This window comes from Sorex fumeus, unplaced genomic scaffold (genome assembly GCF_029834395.1).
Source record: "Sorex fumeus unplaced genomic scaffold, SorFum_2.1 ptg000094l, whole genome shotgun sequence".
Taxonomy (NCBI): domain Eukaryota; kingdom Metazoa; phylum Chordata; class Mammalia; order Eulipotyphla; family Soricidae; genus Sorex; species Sorex fumeus.
Genome location: NW_026606151.1, coordinates 10,872,268 through 10,891,396, shown reverse-complemented (window position 1 = coordinate 10,891,396; position 19,129 = coordinate 10,872,268). Strand labels below are relative to the sequence as shown.

The window sequence follows — 19,129 nt, the reverse complement described above, 5'->3', positions numbered from 1 at the left end:
GCCCCAAAGGCAGGGTCCCGATGAGGGACTGGATGGACCCAGGGCAAGCGGTGAACTATGTTCTACCCTGGCATGGACATGGGCCTGGCCAAAGTGCCTAATGCTTAACTATAAGTTAAGAGCTTGGTCATGGACAAATGCTGTCATGATCCAAAAAGTAATAACTAGATTCGGACCCTGCTAGGGTTAGGAAAGATTCATCTGACCTGAGCACTGTAGTTTGAGTCTGTGGCAAGACCTTCCCAGGAGAGCTGCCCTACAAGCTTCAATGTTATCTCTTACTGTGTCCATACAAAAATAACTAGTATTAAAAGATGTTGATTGAGTTACTGGACTGAGGAAAGGAGAAAATCATCTTATTAAGAGGTATTTTGCCCATGGGCACTCAGGAAGGGCTTTGGAGTACCCCTAGGTGGTGTTTCAGCCCTTGAGCCTGATGGGCAGTCAGGAAGGGCTTTTTTTCTTTTTTTTTTTTTGATAGCCTAAGAACGTCATTTTATTTTTTTTTTTAATTTTTATTAGTGAAACACCATGAGGTACAGTTGTAGACTTACAATTTTGTGTGCTTGGGTTTCAGTTATACAGTGATTGAGTACCATCCCTCTACCAGTGCCCATTCTCCACCTCCAATGCTCCCAGTATCCCTCCCCCCCGCATCCCCTCCATCCCACCCCATCCCTGTGGTGGGGCATTCTCTTTTGTTTTCTCTCTCCTTTTGGGTGCTGTGGTTTGCAAAAGAGGCATTGAGTGGCAATCATGTTCGGTCTATAGTCTACTTTTAGCATGCATCTCTCATTCTGGGAGGATCCTCCCAATGCCCTTTATTTGGTGCTCCTTTCTCTACCTGAGCTGCCTTTTCCCCTAGCATGTGCAGCTGGCCTCCAAGCCATGGAGTGAACCTCCTGGTACTTATCTTGGCTATTCTTGGGTGTTAGTCTCCTATTTTGTTATTTTATATTCCCCCAGATTTTGCTACCAGACCGGGCGTAGCTTGGCCCAGAGTGTTTGGGATCAAAGAGAGAGGAGAAAGTTGGAGAGAGCAGGGGGGCTAGATGGAGCGGGAAGAGGCTAGCAAGGGGGACAGAGGGAGAAGAATGTAGAAGAAGAATACAGGAGCAGGTGCGTGGAGAGAGAGAGCCCAGGCTGCAAGATGGAGCACAGAGAGATGAGCGGGAGATACAGGAGGAGACGGGAATGAGGGGCAAGTGAGACTAGAATGGGGGGCTCAGAGAGACTGTGGCAGGTGCATGGGGAGAATGGAATAAACGGCAACTGATCAATCAACTAGCTTGGCCCTCGTTTCCTCCTCCATCTGCCCTGTGGCCTGGACCATCCCAGCTGGGGGAGCGGCCCAGGGGCCTCCGCCCATCCCCACCCAACCTGGGCAGCCAGGGGGAGAGCCACTGGGGCCTTCCCCCGACCACCTTCTGGGAGATTATACACCGGAGTAGATCAGAGATGCTCTCTTTCAAATAGAGGCTCAAAGAGAAAACAAGAGGCTAAGTATCTACTAATTGCTTTATTAGTCAGTTGGAGGGGAAGAAGGCTCCCAAGCAGTGCTCCAGAGGAGAAAGGAGGCGCTCAACAGCAATTCCCAGACAAGCAGGTTGGCGGTTCCATGCAAAGGTCCCAGCAGTTGTACTGCTCAGGCCTCCCAGGGCTCATCTGAGCCTCCAGGAATCAAAAACATATCAAATGTGTTCTAATCATGTGCCCTAACCACTGTACTACTTCCTCCACCCAAGGTATCTATTCACTGGAACTAATTATTTCTCTCCAACAGAGCTTGCTGCCCCCACCCTTCCATCTACCCTTTTAAAATAACTTAAGTAAAAAAAGAAATCACTGTGAGTTAGAATTTGTCTTGACTGAAGTCCAGAGACTCAGTACAGGAGATTTCCGCAAGAGCAATATATTCTCCTTTGTTTATGTAATGTTTGCCTTGGGCGCAGATGTTTTCCACACAGTAGTTGAGCGTGCCTTTACTAATTCTGAAAGCTACATCCGTGTCACTGCAGTGCCTGACAATTTGCAATAGCCCAGATCTGGAAACAACCCAAGTGCCCAGTGACACCCAAGCAGATAAAGAAGCTGTAGTAAATGAACACAATGAAACGGTACCTGAATATTAAGAAAATGGATAAATAAAGGGAGAAATCTTGCTTTTGCTGCAGCATGCATGGGCAGAAGTGTGACCTCGATCAGGAAGAGAAAGACATAAATGCGAGATGATCTCCCTCCTCAGTGGTTAGAGCAAAAACAACCCTTAGATTTTGACTCAGAACTAAGATGGGGGGTTGCAGGGTGCTGAGAGGTCCAGTGGACTGTGGGGTATGAGATTGATGCTTTCTTGGTAGGGGTGGGGTTGAAACACGGTACCCCTAGAACATATAAACACACCCCTAAAACATATAAATCAACATTACCTTAATTTAAAAGAAAGAAAATTGAAGGGGACAAAGATATTTAAAATTCTGCTCTGAAATTGTTCCCTTGTCTTCTTGACAAATCATGCAAAGCAGAGAAAAATCACTCTCCTGAGGGGAAGAGACAAAGCCAGACAGATTTCTAAATCTCCTGTCAGTTTTGGTTAAAATAGGGGCAGATTCGATATGCCAAACACAGTAACAAGTCTCAAAATGGAGACGTTACTGGGCCCGCTTGAGCAAATCGATGAACGGGAGGACAGTGACAGTGACAGTGACAGGCAGGGACAGAGTAAGCACAGAAGAAGTAGGGTGGAGGAACCTTTACAGGAATCACTTGATCACTTGTCTTCCATGGGACATTAATTGTTGATTTGCTAGAGCTAGCGCCAGTAACGTCTCCATTTGTCCCTGTCGCGTGCTAGTGTAGCCCAATGGCGTCTGTTCGTTCTAGGAACATGAAGAGCCTCAAACCGATCATTCATGATCTTGATGAAGAAGTCTGACCATCTGGTAGGTGGGCGGCCACACGGTCTTTTGACTCCCGTGGAATCCTGTCGGTAACGGCTCTAGTCCAACGGTCGTCTCCAAATCTCATTATGTGTCCATCCTATCTGATTTTTGACGCCTTGGCAAACAAAACAGCGTCCCTGATTCTTGATCTTTATAGGAATACTGACTCTCTCTCTCTCTCTCTCTCTCTCTCTCTCTCTCTCTCTCTCTCTCTCTCTCTCTCCATTTTGGATCACTCCCAAAAGTACTCCAGGGACCTTATGACACCGAGAAGTGACCTCAAGGCTCCTACATGTGAAGTACATGCTCAGTCCTTTGAGCAATCTTCCTAGCCTCTGACTCAGTTTCTCCTATGGAGACAAAGACAGGCCTGAAGAGATTATCTGTAGCAGAACAGCTGACACTGGCCTTCTGACAGAAAGCCAAGAAAAGGCGTTTCTGAATGAGAACAGATATATTGGTACCACTGGTGCTGAAAGAAAAAGAATCCCCAATTATTTTGTTTTTCTTTTCCTCTCCCCTCCTCCGCGCTCAGAGGAAAGGAAATAACTCCTTTTTCATTCATCTTCTGACCACAACTACCCTCACTGTTCAGAAGATTTTAGGAGCAAACTTCCAGTTCACAGTTTCAGCATTCAGGTTCTGAATGAGCCAATGTAGCTGCTAATTTAATATAAATGATGTTTTCTTTAAAGGCTAAAAATAGTCTCAACCTCTTAAGGCAAACATACATCAGCTGACTTTAGACTTTGTAACGAATAAATGAGCCAGGCTTTCGAGAGTTTATAGTGTTGTATGTCTGTGTGGTAACAGTCACAGAATAAGAAGAATCTCTCTGGTCTCCTCTATCAGTCATTGGCATGCTAGTATGAACAAGAGGCTGAGCGGCTTCTACACAAGCAGTGCCTTGAGTGTGCTGAGTGGGGACAGGAGCAGGCATGTTGCAGGGTCTCTCTCCTGGTCGTGGCTCAGCTCAGACAGCTTCTCCACAGAGCAGCAAGAGGGCTTTCTTAGAGTCCCCAGATTTGTCACATCCCTTGATCAAAGAATAGACTCCATGCACCAAAACTCTTCTTAAATCCCTTCCTTACTCACAAATCAGTCTCCCTCCTGGGCAGCCCAACTCCTATGAGGGTCTGATCAACTCTCCCAGCTCCTTTGTTTTTCTGTCATCTTAACTTTTGATTCATAGCCAAAAAACTCCTCAGTAAAAAAAAAACAAAACAATAGCCTTTCCACTCTTTCAACTGGCAGTACAGTAACATAATATGAATTTCTAGAAATGAACCTGTTCACATTTGTGAGCAAGGTGACACTAAACAAACATTTGTTGTACTCTGGAAGGTTATTCATAAGCTGCATGTGTCCTTAAATCACATTTACACTGATTGGTTAGAACCAAGAAGCAGCACATGCATAAGGGCCCATGATCTGCAAATATTTCCAACTTTGATCCCAATAATGAATAAAGGTAAAGGCCCTCCCGTTGCTCGAGCGGGCCCAGTAATGTCTCCATTGGAGACTTTGTTGTTACTGTGTCTGGCATATCGAATACTCTCGGTAGCTTGCCGGGCTCTCTGAGAGGGGTGGAGGAATCGAACTCGGGTCGGCCATGTTGGCCACTTGTAAGGCGAACGCCCTACCCGCTGTGCTATCGCTCCAGCCCAAGTAAAGGCCCTCCCGTTGATCATCGATTTGCTCGAGCGGGCCCAGTAACATCTCCATTGGAGACTTCGTTGTTACTGTGTCTGGCATATCGAATACTCTCGGTAGCTTGCCGGGCTCTCTGAGAGGGGCGGAGGAATCGAACTCGGGTCGGCCCTGTTGGCTGCGTGCAAGGCAGATGCCCTACCCGCTGTGCTAAATTTATAAATTTGCTATATGCCTGCAAGGGAGGCTGGGGTATGACAGGGACCCTGAGGACACTGGTCGGGGGACTGGTGTTGCAACATTGTATGCCTAAAACAATTCTATTATGAACAAGTGTCTTAATAAATATGAATTTAAAAATAAGAAAAACAATTTTTAAAAAAGGGAAAATTATAATATCAAAAAATAATGTAAGTTTTGGTGTAAACTCATTGAAAATTTCTTGAGTAGCAAAAAGAAATGAGCCCAGAACAAGATTTTTAAGGAATATGTTATTCAAAATGTGGGATTCCATAAAGTTTCTTAAGATAATATAAATATCTTATTTTATTTTTTAAAAAATTTTTATTAGTGAAACACCATGAGGTACCGTTGTAGACTTACAAATTTTTGTGTTGGGGTTTCAGTTATACAATGATCAAGTACCCATCCCTCCACCAGTGCCCATTTTCCACCACCACGGTTCCCAGTATCCCTCCCACCCCCCATTCCCCCCACCCCACTCTACCTCTGTGGCAGGGCATACCCTTTTGTTCTCTCTCTCTCCTTTTGGGTGTTGTGATTTGCAAAAGAGGCATTGAGTGGCAATCATGTTTGGTCTATAGTCTACTTTCAGCATGCTTCTCCCATCCTGGGAGGATCCTCTCAACACCCTTTATTTGGTGCTCCCTTCTCTAAGATAATATAAATATTTTAGGAAGCTTCTAATTCAACTATTTCCTAATCATACTGAAGTTAGTACTTATCTCAAGCCTTACAAAGCAAGGCTTTATCTTCCATCTTCCATCCATAGTCTTGTAATGAATACACCCTTCAATTTATTTATAAACTTAGAAATGTATTCTAATGAGTTTACTTGATATCCCCAAAGTACATCTTAAACTCTTTATACTTTTTTTCTCATTCCAAAAATGTTCTGTACCTTTATGGAATCATAATTTGAATGTGTATATATAGATTATTATACATATGAGGATATTAATGCTGAGTACTGACACTTACAGACATAGGAGTATATAAATGAAATAATGCTATATAGCCATGAAGCTTCTAGCTATCAAATAGAAATATAAATTTTTCTTTAAGAAAAGAATCATAAACTCTAAGAAAAGAGATTTATAAGTGTAATAAGGCAATCCAACTGTATAAGGACTGAAGTGGGCTCAGGGTCGCACCACAATACATCATTTTAAAATAATTTTTAAGGATCGACAATTCTATGGTATGTGGTATAGTTAATAACGGAGGACAAGAAATTTTTTAAACACTCATCATGAACTTGGTTCTACCTGGAGGAATTATCATAATGTAGAAAAGCAAAATGCAATCCACAGTTTCAAGATTATGCTTTCTTCCCCCACTTCAAATTTCCATCCCAAAGTTGGAAGAAAGTACATGAATGCCTAGTCAACTTATTTCTTCTTCCTGGGCAGTAAAGTAAGGTCACCTGTAGCTGTGAGGAACATAGAAGTTCAGAAAAGGAGAGAAAGAGAGAGAGAGAAAGAGAGAGAGAGAGAGAGAGAGAGAGAGAGAGAGAGAGAGAGAGAACAAACAGGGGCCTGTGTAAATCAGCCCCAACTAACAGTTTGCTATTATTTAATGTGCTGACAGTCATTATATAGATCATGATTAGAAGTGATTCCTGTGACATGTTTATATAGCAGATAAATAACTTCACAGAGTGGAACTAACATTGACTCAGCATCATTGCACTGATCACTGAAGGGAAGTTTAGGATTCTACTGGGGGCCAGGGATGTGGCTCAGTGGTAAGGCACTTGCCTTGCACGTGGAAAGCTCTGGGTCGGATTCCCAGCATCACCAAAAATAAAAAGAAGTGACTATTTATCCATGCAAATAATACGAGGCAGAAAATACCATTTAAAACTATTTTGGATGTTTCTCTTCTGACCATATGCGTTAAACAGAAACGTTCTAAGAAATGAAAGCTGCTCTGAAATATAAAGATCATGCCTTTATCCCACTGATTTTTTAAAAATTTTATTCATATTTTATTTTTGGTGTTTGAGCCACAACTGGTGATGCTCGGGGGTTACTTCTGGCTCTGCACTCAGAAATTACTCCTGACAGTGCTCAGGGGACCCTACGGGATGCCCAGGATCAAACCCAGGTTGGCTGCTTGCAAGGCAAACACCCAAGCTGCTCTATTATCCCTCTAGCCCTGATTTTGCCTTTTAAACGCTGAAGGCAAGATCCTTCCTTGCTTTCAGCGCCTGCAGCTACCTGCATTCGATGCACACCATTGACTTTAATTCCGTTGTAGATTCTTACCACTAACAGGAATGTTTTCTCAGCCACCCCGTGGCCTTCCTGAGGCAGTGCCAAAAAGACATCAGAGGAATTCTTGTCACTGTGGGAAATAGCAAGTGCCCAAAGTAATTTAATTATCAGCTGATAAACTGTTTTCATTTTTATGACCCGCTGCATTTTTTAATTATGCCAAAGTTAATTTGCTTTCCAGTATCTCGGAGAACAAAGGTCTTCTGCAGATAGTTAAAATGCAATTACAGTAAACCGATCAGAATTAACATCTGCCACCATAAATATACCCAAACAAAGGTGGTCATCAGCGGAAAGGCTGCTCTCCAGATAGTGGAGGAAAACCACAGACTTTCAAACCTGGAAATAGCTTTTGAAGTTATCAGGTCGAACACAAAAGTTAGGTATTTGCATAACTCACAGTTAATGAGCCTATGATGGGATCGGGCTTTTTAACCCTGAGGATGCCAGTCTCTATGCAAAAACATCATCATGCTATTAAGTAGATTTTAATCTTCACTATCACCACGGAACCTTTTCTTTACAAAGCAGCAACCTCTGAATGCTCAGCCAGGTTTTGATCTCCTTGGAGGTGCTCAAGGAGAGAAAACGGATTCGTGACTAGAGTTAGGTTGCATAAAGGAAGCGAATATAATGGGAGGTATAAGGCATTAGCACTGATTATTAAGTTTCCCGATGACTCCCTAGAATTTAGGACAAAAAGGATGGAGACTTGCTGGAAAAGATCTGGATTAAGATGCAAAGAAAACAGAAGGGCTATTATTGGACTAGACAGCATTAAGATGTCATCTGGATTTGAGAAGATGCTTTCTTAGTTTAGTTTGAAAAACTGGGGAAGGATCATATTGGTGATGTTAGTGATGAATGATGATAATAACTAATAATAGCAATAATAATACACCGAATGTTCAGGGCAATAGATACAAAATGTTATCTCATTTATTCTTTACAGCAGCTGAGGGTAATCATTCCACCCCGAGTCTCATTTTATAACGGATGGCGGATGTGTATTCTGGAGAGATAAGCACTTAGGACTGTACCATATCTAAAGAAACAAAATAAGGGAATAGGCAGTAACAAATGATGACAACCCCTCAGCCCTGGACTGCACAACTGAGATTATTACACAGTGGGGAGCAGGGGGAGGAGAAGAGTTGGGTTAGAAGTAACATAAGGATATTGGTGGAAGGTCTTGGCTATTTTGGTAGTGGGTCAGACTCAGAAAGCCACTGCGGCAGCTGAAGCATCCTGCATTTACAATAAGACATGTTTTCTCTCTCTCTCTCTCTCTCTCTCTCTCACACACACACACACACACACACACACACACACACACACACCAAAGGTATTTATGCCAAAGGTACTGAACCATCAAAACCATAAATATTAACACTATCACTAACAAATTACCTTAACATTTTAAAGAAAAAATGACTCCCTCTCACTCGGGCCCCCTTTAAAAATCTCCTCGACTAATACATTTTCTTGCAGATCCCTTAGTCTTTTAGAGGAAAGCTATTTGAGAATAAAACTGATCAAGAAAAAAATGATGGCAAAATAGAGAAAGAATGACCTTGATAGAAAAGTATTATCCTATAGCACAGAACAGCTTAGGAAGGAAAACTTTGCCCTACATCCACCACACCAGAAAAGCAGAATCTCAAAAGAACACACACACACACACACACACACACACACAGAGGTTCTAACCACAGACACACAGACACACACACACACATCATATCACATCACATCACAGAATGGCTTATGATCAGAAACAATGACTATTGAGACACAGACTGTATTACCAAATATAACTGAACTGATATAAAGTATGACCCCGTCTGAAAAAGAAAAGATTCTGAGAAACCATTAACTACACAGGGAACTCTGATGAGGAAAAAATGCTTCCTGGCCAGTTCCCAAAGACCATTGTGTGCATTTGAACAAGAACAAGCGAGAGAGTAACAGGAAACTCCACAGAGCCAGGTCCTCCATGCCTCACAATGAAAGGAGGCTTGAAGAAGCAACACTGAAAAGGAGGCTGGGGAAGAAAGAGGCAGCTGGAGCTCGAAGCAGCATCTGGACTTAGCTTTGCGGCAAGAGATGCTTCATGCCCAGTCAGTCCTCACTGAACACACACGTGAGTGCAGCAGGATAGACCGATCCCAACGATGCAACAAATTCCTATTTACCTTCATTTTTGATGTTGTTGTTGCAGAGATAAGAAAGAGGGGAGCTGCATACTGGGGTCACGGGGCAAGGATCAATCAAGCTTAGAGCCTCGTGCACACAAGGCAATCTCCCTACCACTCAGTCCCCGCCCCAGGCTCCTTCATTTTCATCAAAAGCAAGATGGCATCATGATCATTTGTAAGAGGTTCTAACCACAGGACAAATATTTGGATAACCCAAATATCCAAGGTCAGACTCATAAAGCTACAGAAGCAGCTGAAGCAAAACCTGCAATTACAATAAGACATGTTATCATACACACACACACACACACACACACACACACACACACACACAAAGGTACTTACATACTAAAGGTAGAACATCTCTATGTTCTATCCAATTTGCAAAAGAGTTGCTTTTAATTTTATCTTTATCTTATTTATTTATTTATTTGCTTTTTAGGTTACACCCAGCGATGCACAGGGGTTACTCCTGGCTCATGCACTCAGGAATTATTCTTGATGGTGCTTGGGGGACCATACGGGATGCTGGGAATGAAACCTGGGTCAACCACTTGCAAGGCATACACCCTACCCACTGTGCTATTGCTCCAGCCCCCAAAGAGCTGTTTTTAAAAAGATAGATTCTGAAAGAGGGAGAGAGAATGAGAGAGAGAGAGAGAGAGAGAGAGAGAGAGAGAAGCAAAATTGAAATTCTGCACTAATTATCAGGCATGTGCTTTGAGAACCAATAGAAAGCTAAGCAGTAATTACACTCACCAAACCTAGGATTCTTTTTCCTTATCGGGGGAAGACTTCCCCTCAAAGTAAAGGGAAAGTCATGGGCATTAGTAGCAAGGGGAGAGTCACAAATTGGTGGAAGGCAGATTCACAGAATAACCAATCGATGCCAAATGGCCTCTCTCTGCTTTGTAACCAGTGAAGATGTGGGCCCATTCCTCTGAGAAGTATTTTTCCCTCCAAAGACTTAGATGAAAATAAATACAGAGGAGCAAACTAATCATATCTATAATGTAAATCAAAGGACATATTAAAACACTGGATTTCAAACAAAAGCCAGAGAAAATAACTTGGTAGGCAATTGGGTAAAACTAGCCATTTTTATACCTAAGATAAAGGGTTGCCACTAATCTGAGTACATGTTATTCAAAGCAATAATAATCTGTATAATTCTATCTTGGAGCTGAATAAGTTCTACTTTCAAATAATTCACTTTATTAGGATTTCATACATCCCACGATCCCCCTCTGAGTAATTCAATGCATTAAACAATTCTGTGCTGATAAATTTTAACTTTGAGGTGGCTCTGGAACTTGTTATGTAAAATACAATTTTATTATATTTTTTAATTGTGGAGGTCATCCCAGTGGTGCTAAGGGGTCAGTCTATACCTGGGTTCTAATGTAGGGTCTCACCTATGTATTTAATTCCCTGAGCTGCATCTCTAGCCTAAAAACAAGATCTATAGATTAAGTAAAAATGACACCAATCAGAGCCAGAGAGGTAATAATGCAGGTAGGAACTAGCTTTGCGTGCAGCCGACATGGGTTCAATTCCTAGTATTCCATATGGTTTCCCCCACACACACACCACCAAGAGTGATCCCTGTGTACAGAGCCAGGAGTAAGCCCTGACCATTGCCAGGTGTACCCACATCCCCCCCACCAAGCCAAAAGATTCCAATCAAGTACATTCTATTGTACTGTATTAACTTCCTCTGTAGCACTGTCCTCCCATTGTTCATCAATTTGCTCGAGCGACCCAGTAACATTTTGAAACTTGTTGTTACTGTTTTTGGCATATCAAATACGTCACGGGTAGCTTGCCACTGTATTAACTTAAATTTTTTTTACTCTTACTTCAAATTTTTATTTTCTAATAGTGATCTGTAATGGATTGTTATGTAGAATTCCATGATTGCAGACTACCTTCAAAATTGCTTAAGATCAAAATGTCTTGCCCTTGGTTCCCATTTTTTAAAATAAAATGACAGAACTGAAATAAATGCCCACCAGATTTAATAAATGTCCCAGTTTAACAGACTTCCATGTATTAGCAAAAAAAGTCTAATTAAATTTGTATTTAAAATAAATGGTTACACAATTTGGTTGTTTCTCAAAAATGAAACATAGAAGTACCATCACGGTCACTGTCCTCCCGTTGTTCATCGATTTGCTCGAGCGGGCCCAGTAACATCTCCATTGGAGACTTTGTTGTTACTGTGTTTGGCATATCGAATACATCACGGGTAGCTTGCCAGGCTCTGCCATGCGGCGAGATACTCTCAGTAGCTTGCTGGGCTCTCCAAGAGGGGCGGAGGAATCGAACTCGGGTTGGCCATATTGGCTGCGTGCAAGGCAAACGCCCTACCGCTGTGCTATCGCTCCAGCCCAGAAGTACCATATGACCAAGCAACTCCACCCTTAGCTACATACCAAAAGGAACCGAAAGCAGGAGCTAACGAGATACTCACCCCCCTCATTCCCCAACTGCAGCATCGTTCACAAAAGCCAAAATGTGGAAACAAGCCAAGTTTCCATCAACAGATGCAGAGATAGACAAAATGTGGAGATACAGGGAAAGATTCATCAATAAAAAGAAATGAAATAAAAATCCATACTACAATCTGATGAACCTTCAAATAAGTGCTAAGTGAAATAAGCCAGACATAAAAGGAAATAAAATATGATTTCACCTGCATGAAATATCTAGGCGAATTCATAGAGAAAGAGAGTCTAGGTTAAAAGGGGTTGGGATAAGAGAAGCATGGGAACTATTGTTTTATGGTTAGAGAGATTCTGTTAGGAGTGATAAAAGTTTGGGGAAAAGATAACAGTTTTAGATTAATAATTCTGGGGAATGGTTGCACATTTTATCTGATGTATACCTCAAATGAGTAAAATATTTTATATTTTACCTCCCCCGAAAGTTGTTTAACTTAACATCTATGTGCTAGAGTGATAGCACAGCGAGTAGGGTGTTTGCCTTGCATGCAGCTGACCTGGGTTTGATTCCTCTGCCCCTCTCTGGAGAGCCCGGCAAGCTACCGAGAGTGTCCGGCCCAAATGACAGAGCCTGGCAAGCTACCCGTGACGTATTCGATATGCCAAACACAGTAACAACAAGTCTCACAATGGAGACGTTATTGGTGCCTGTGCGAGCAAATCGATGAACAATGGGAGGACAGTGCTACAGTGTTACAATATCTATATTATTTATAGATTAGGAAGTTTATATGTGGTTTATACAATCCTAAACATTTCTGTAGCTTTAATTTTTATTTATTTATTCTTTATTTTGGTGTTTGAGCCACACCCAGCAGTACTCAGGGCTTACTCCTGGCTCTGAGCTCAAAGATAACTCCTGGTGGTGCTCAGAGAACACATGGGGTACCAGAGATCAAACAAGACAAATACCTTAACCCTTATACTATCTCTCCATCCCTTAATTTTAATTTTCTTAATTTATAAAGTAGGAATAACAAAAGTAGTCATCTATTTGTGAACTAGTAGAAGAATAACTCCCTTTAGTGAGAAAAAAATTAATTCCTTGTATGAGTAAAATTACTTGACTGACTTATAATTCTTCAAAGTGGAAACATGCCAGATCACCTCCAAGTCAGATGGGCTTCAAGCAATATAAGGATGAGTGAAAGTCTTAGCTGCTAGTTTTTCCAGGTGTACCAACCTATGGTAAGGCCATTCATATCTACCACAAAGATGGGTAAGTCAATAAAAAGCATGTTACAGGCCCAAAAAGATAGTACAGCAGGGTATAGCACTTGTCTTGCTATGCTATGCAACCAAGATTCAATCCCTGGCACCACACATTGTCCTCCGAGCACCTCCAGGAGTGATCCCTGAGCACAGAGCTAGGAGAAAGCTCTGAGCACCATAGGATTTGCCTTCTAGAAAGAAAAACTACATTACCAAGGGAAAGAACTTATCTGTTGGGGGCTACAGGCAATATGACTACAACTATGTAACATTCTAGAAAAGTCAATACTATAAAGAAAACGAAAGGTTGAGTGATTGTACAGGGTTTGAAGGAGGGAGGGATGAACAGGCAAAGCATTAAATATTAACAAAATGACATTGTGAATTATCTTCACCTGTACACATCCCATTGACAAAAGACGATTATAATATTTATGTCGATATAAGGCTATTTCTGAGAAAGTACCAAAATATTCCATCTTGGAAAAAGGGGTATAAGAGAACGGGTATTCTTGAATGTACAAATTATTTGTGTTGGCATCTATTTTAGTACTACCAACTATTGATATTTTGAATATTTTTCACGGGAAGCACTCATAGAAAAAGTACTGTACATTTATTAATTAATTTAGCCCACATACCAACTCCATGGTATAGGTTCTATTAATATCCTTATTTTACAAATGTGAAAACTGACTTGCAGAAATTAAGTGAAGTTGACTACAGCTAAAGTCAAGTTAAAAAGTGATAAAGTCAACAATTATACCCAGCTATTTTAATTTGGGACCTTTTTAGAAAAATTATGCACAATAGTACCAATATTATTATTTCATATGTGCAGTGATTTTTTTTATAAATGGAAACTTTATCACTGAGAAACAACCTATAGAAAGTCTTCACTGCTGGTACTATTAGAGTTTCTCTCATGAGTTACACAAAGGCATTTTAGCTCATGTCCCTAAGCAGAAAACAATAAGCAATAAGGTCTGCTTTAGGCAGATGGGACGTGGGTGGTCCAAGAGGCATTCGGGGAAGGGAGCCATGTCTTGGGGCAAAGAAATATTGGAAATGGGTTGAGCCCTGGTGACAGAGGAAGACTGGTGAGACAGAAGGTTTTACCACTTAAGAAGCAGCCTGGAAATTCAACTATGTTCCAACAAGTATTTTGATAGTGGAGCCTATTAGGATAAAGTGAGAGAATGGTTGGGCAGATATAACCCCATTATTGTCTTTGGCTACTAACACATCCCAATCCTTCATGCTCCATTAAAACTCAGTCTGTGGATGAACTAGGGAGTGTCAGTATGTCCATCAGTAACTTCTCCAGTTATTTCTGGATCCATACAGAATCAATTCTGGATCAATGTTCAATAATGGTCTGTTTGCTAGTCGCCTGTCTGAGCCTTCCGATAGAGCAAAAACAAATCTGTCATTTGAAATGCAAGCAATACTGTCCAGGCATTGTTTAAAGCAAATTCCGCCTTAAAACACCGGTCCTCTGAGTCTTATGAGTTTAGTTCATAAACCCCTGAGAGATGAGTCAGCTTTTGGCTTCCTGAAAAACATAAATAAGCTTGAGACAGAGCCAGAACTTGGTCCTATGCAATAAAATCTACCCTGGGAACCTGCCTTACTCGTCTTCCTGAACTACATAGTTCTGTTTGTTCTTTCAAAAACTATCCATCAGAAATGAAGCAAAAATCTAAAGGAAATAGGGGTCATTGTATTTACCAAATTTGCTGGTGCAGAAGAGAGAAGTGCTCATTTTTTCCCTAGCCTCGCCTTTAAGATTTTATTAGTCCCGACTTAAAGGTCAGCAATCAGAAGACATTATTTCCATGCTTTATTAGAGCTTATTTTATATACTCAATGAGACTCTCCTATTCCTATGAGTTCTGGGGGAAACAATTTTTCCCCTACTTGTCAGATACAGAAATAGACCTTCATTTCAGGAGAGATTAAAGTGATGATAGGAGGAAAAGGATTCCTCAATAAGATCAAAAGACAAAAAACAAAAATCCAATAGTGTCAGCATAAATAGAAAAGCCATATAAATGACCCCAAATCCGAAATTAGGAAGAAACTTGGTCCCATTCGTGGCAGATGGCATTAAAACAGTATCCTTACCATCACTGTGAAAATAAATGTTGTATCGAAAGAACAAATGCTAAATATTATAGGAAGTAATAAAAGTGTCTGGGCTGATTAATGTTCCGAGGTGGGTCTCCAGAGCTGGAAATCTGATGGTAACACTCATTTCTAAGGGTTACTTTCTTTTATAAGAATCTCTCTCACAGAAGCCAAATTTAAAAAGACAAAACAGCCAACATAAGAACGTTTCCCTTCTTGCTGTTGTGCATTTATTTCTCCTGGCTGGAAAAGTTGAGGACTGATTTGCGACCACTGTTTTCCCCTTTGAGGGTGCTCTTGGAGCCTTGTAGATGCCCCACGGCTACCATCCTGCTTCCAAGGGATATAAGGAGTATGTGCAGAGGGCCACACTCAGCAGAGAGTTAGTGGGGAGGGGTCATACCTCGTTCAAATTTTAACCGCTGATAGAGCTGAAACTGGTCCACAGGCATCAGGCAGGAAATCTGAAAGCAGAGAGAGAAAGGTGAGGTTGTGCCCACCACAGGACCAAGGGCACAGTCCTGTATGATCTCTCCCCAACAGGCTGCCAGGATTCTCTCGGGGCCATCTGTTTGCAAACTTTCTTTTCTCCACACTGTGCGTGCAGTAGACCTCCCCGCAGTGCTCAGACCACCCCCAATCCTGGTCGTAGTAGGAGCCGCCATCACTCAAGACACAGAAACTCATCACCTGCCATAATGCTAGCAGTATCTAGACAACCATGTGGATCTATATCTGTATACAGATAGGAAAGCGTGCTCTCCCTCCCTCCCTCCCTCCCTCCCTCCCTCCTTCCTTTTCTCCCTGCCTCTCTCTCTATCTGTCTGTCTGTCTGTCTGTCTTATCTCTGTCCTCTGTCTCTTTTTGTCTCTCTTTCTCTCACACACACAAATCATTGGAGAATTTTTTAGAGTATTTTCTTACTTTAGAATCTTTGAAATATCAGATCAATTAGCACAGCGGTAGGGCGTTTGCCTTACAAGTGGCCAACATGGTCGACCCAAGTTGGATTCCTCTGCCCCTCTCGGAGAGCCCGGCAAGCTACCGAGAGTATCTCGCCCGCACGGCAGAGCCTGGCAAGCTACCCGTGATGTATTCGATATGCCAAACACAGTAACAACAAGTCTCATGATGGAGACATTACTGGGCCCGCTCGAGCAAATTGATGAACAACGGGAGGACCATGACCGTGACTGTGAAATAGCACCCAGGAATGACTTTTTTTTTTAAATCATACCCATTTATGGAGTAGGACCTCCCAGATTACAAAAGGATCATCTCTCCCAAACAACAACAACAACAACAACAACAAAACACTTCCATGGACTCTGGTTTACCAGGCATTGCCATGCATGCCCCCTACAGAAAAGAAAAGCGTGAGATACTTCTTGTGACCAGACAGACTCACATTTTAATTTCTGATGGCAATATGAAACCAAAGATTTACTAGTAAACAACCATGATTCAGATCAAACCAAATGACATTTTGGATTAATCTTTTTTTAACTGAATTTCCTAGGCGGCTGCAGGAAAAGCTAACTGCTCTTCCACAGGCATTCTAAAAATAATAATTCCATTGACGTCAACATGCAAGTATATTGACATTGCTTACAAGATTTACAACTAAGAAAATCAAAGGATCTGACATTAGGCTTCTAGATGTTTGGCAAGTTGATACAGAACATAGGCTTGGTTACGCCAATTCTGAAGCATTCTATAGTCTTGGAGTGAAAGATATCTAGGTGGAAGTAACTGCCTACAACCCATAGAAGTTACTTGAGAAAAGTGGATTTTCCCAAAAGAGCAAAAGCAACTGGTGTTGGCAACTGGTGTGGCGAGAAAGGGACCCTCCTTCACTGCTAGTGGGGATGCTGACTGGTTCAGCCCTTTCGGAAAACAGTATGAATGATTCTCAAAAAATTAGAAATTGAGCTCCCATTTGACCCAGCAATACCACTCCTGGGAATATATCTCAGAGAGGCAAAATAATATAGTCCAAGTGACATCTGCACTTGTTTGTTCATTTCAGCACTGTTTACAATAGCCAGAATCTGGAAAAAACCTGAGTGCCGGAGAACAGATGACTAGTTAAAGAAACTTTGGTACATTTACACAATGGAGTACTATGTAGCTGTTAGAGAAGATGAAGTCATGAAATTTACATACAAGTGGTACTACATGGAAAGTATCATGTTAAGGGAAATGAGTTAGAAAGAGTGGGATAGACATAGAAAGATTGCATTCATCTGGGGAACATAACGTAACAAAATAGGAGAATAACACTCAAGAGTGGACGAGATTAGTACCAGGAATTTTGCTCCATGGCTTGGAGACCAGCCACACATGCTAGGGGAAAAGGGAGCTCAGATAGAGAAGGGAGCACCAAATAAAGGGTGTTGGGAGGATCCTCCCAGGATGGGAGAAGCATGCTGAAAGTAGACTATAGACCAAACATGATTGCCACTCAATGCCTCTTTTGCAAACCACAGCACCCAAAAGGAGAGAGAAAACAAAAGAGAATGCCCCACCACAGGGATGGGGTGGGATGGAGGGGATGGCGGGGGAGGGATACTGGGAGCATTGAAGGTGGAGAATGGGCACTGGTAGAGAGATGGTACTCAATCATGAAGCATGCTGAAAGTAGACTATAGACCAAACATGATTGCCACTCAATGCCTCTTTTGCAAACCACAACACCCAAAAGGAGAGAGAGAACAAAAGGGAATGCCCTGCCACAGAGGCAGGGTGGGATGGGGGGTGGGGGATGGGGTGTGGGAGGGATACTGGGACCCGTAGTGGTGGAAAATGGGCACTGGTGGAGGGATGGGTACTTGATCATTGTATAACTGAAACCCAAGCACAAAAATTTGTAAGTCTACAAATGTACCTCATGGTGTTTCACTAATAAAAATTTTTTAAAAAGAAAAGTGGACTTTAATAACAAGGCAGTAAAATCATACTGAAAAATATATTTCATGGTAGAGGGAGAGGGAAAATCTTAGTAAGGGGAATTTTGTATACACAGCAATATTACATATCACAGGGACTTAAAATTTTGAAGAAAACCTGGAAAAATTATATGTGTATGTAGCTCATTTGAGGAGTAGGAAGATAGTTCAAGTGGCAGAGCACATGTCTAGCATGTGTGAGGCCCTGAGTTTGATTCCCAGCACTGCAGGGTTCCCCAAGCACCCGTGAGGGTGGCCCTGGCTAGACCAGAGGACCCGAGCACCACACAAACCAAGCACCACACGCAAACACACACACACACACACACACACAACACACACACACACATACATACAAAGAATTTGCCGATTTTGCAGATGAATAAATTGTCTAAAATGTAGTAAGAACACCAGGCAGTTTCAGTCTTCTTCATTCCAGATGAAGCACAAAAAGACATAAGTTTGATCAGGCATCTTGCAGAAGAGCTCTTTAGAGAAGAAAAGAACTCAGGGGGGAAGAAGAGACAGACCGGAAGCAAAGAGAAACAGGCCATGGGGGATCCAAATACATCGGTGGTGTAGAGAAGTGGTCAACAAGACTGAAAATGTGAGATTCAAACCCCGAGAGCCAAAGTTAAAAATGTGCCTGTCATGGAGCTGGAGTGATAGCACAGCAGGCAGGGCGTTTGCCTTGTATGCGACCAATCCGGGTTCGAATCCCACCATCCCATATGGTCCCCTGAGCACTTCCAGGAAGCCAGGAGTAACCCCTGAGCATCGCCGGGTGTGACCCAAAAAACAAAAAGAAAATAAAAAAATAAAAAATAGTGCCTGTCAGGGCTGGAGAAATAGTACGGCAGGTAGGGCATTCGCCTTGCACGCAGCCAACCCGGGTTCGATTCCCAGCACCCCATATGATCCCCTGAACATTGCTGGGAGTAATTCCTGAGTGCAGAGCCAGGAGTAACCCCTGTGCATTGCCGGGAGTGACCAAAAAGCAAATAAATAAATAAACAAAAATAAAATAAA

General features: G+C 42.1%; 1 protein-coding gene across 1 annotated transcript in view; it reads right to left on the bottom strand.

Annotated features, from left to right (window-relative positions):
- Positions 1–19,129, bottom strand: part of RNF144B (ring finger protein 144B) — an 86,990-nt gene that overhangs the window by 16,876 nt on the left and 50,985 nt on the right. The window contains exon 3 of the mRNA XM_056132492.1: positions 15,556–15,616. Within this exon, the coding sequence (XP_055988467.1) occupies positions 15,556–15,616 (61 nt within the window). The remainder of the gene's footprint in view (positions 1–15,555; positions 15,617–19,129) is intronic.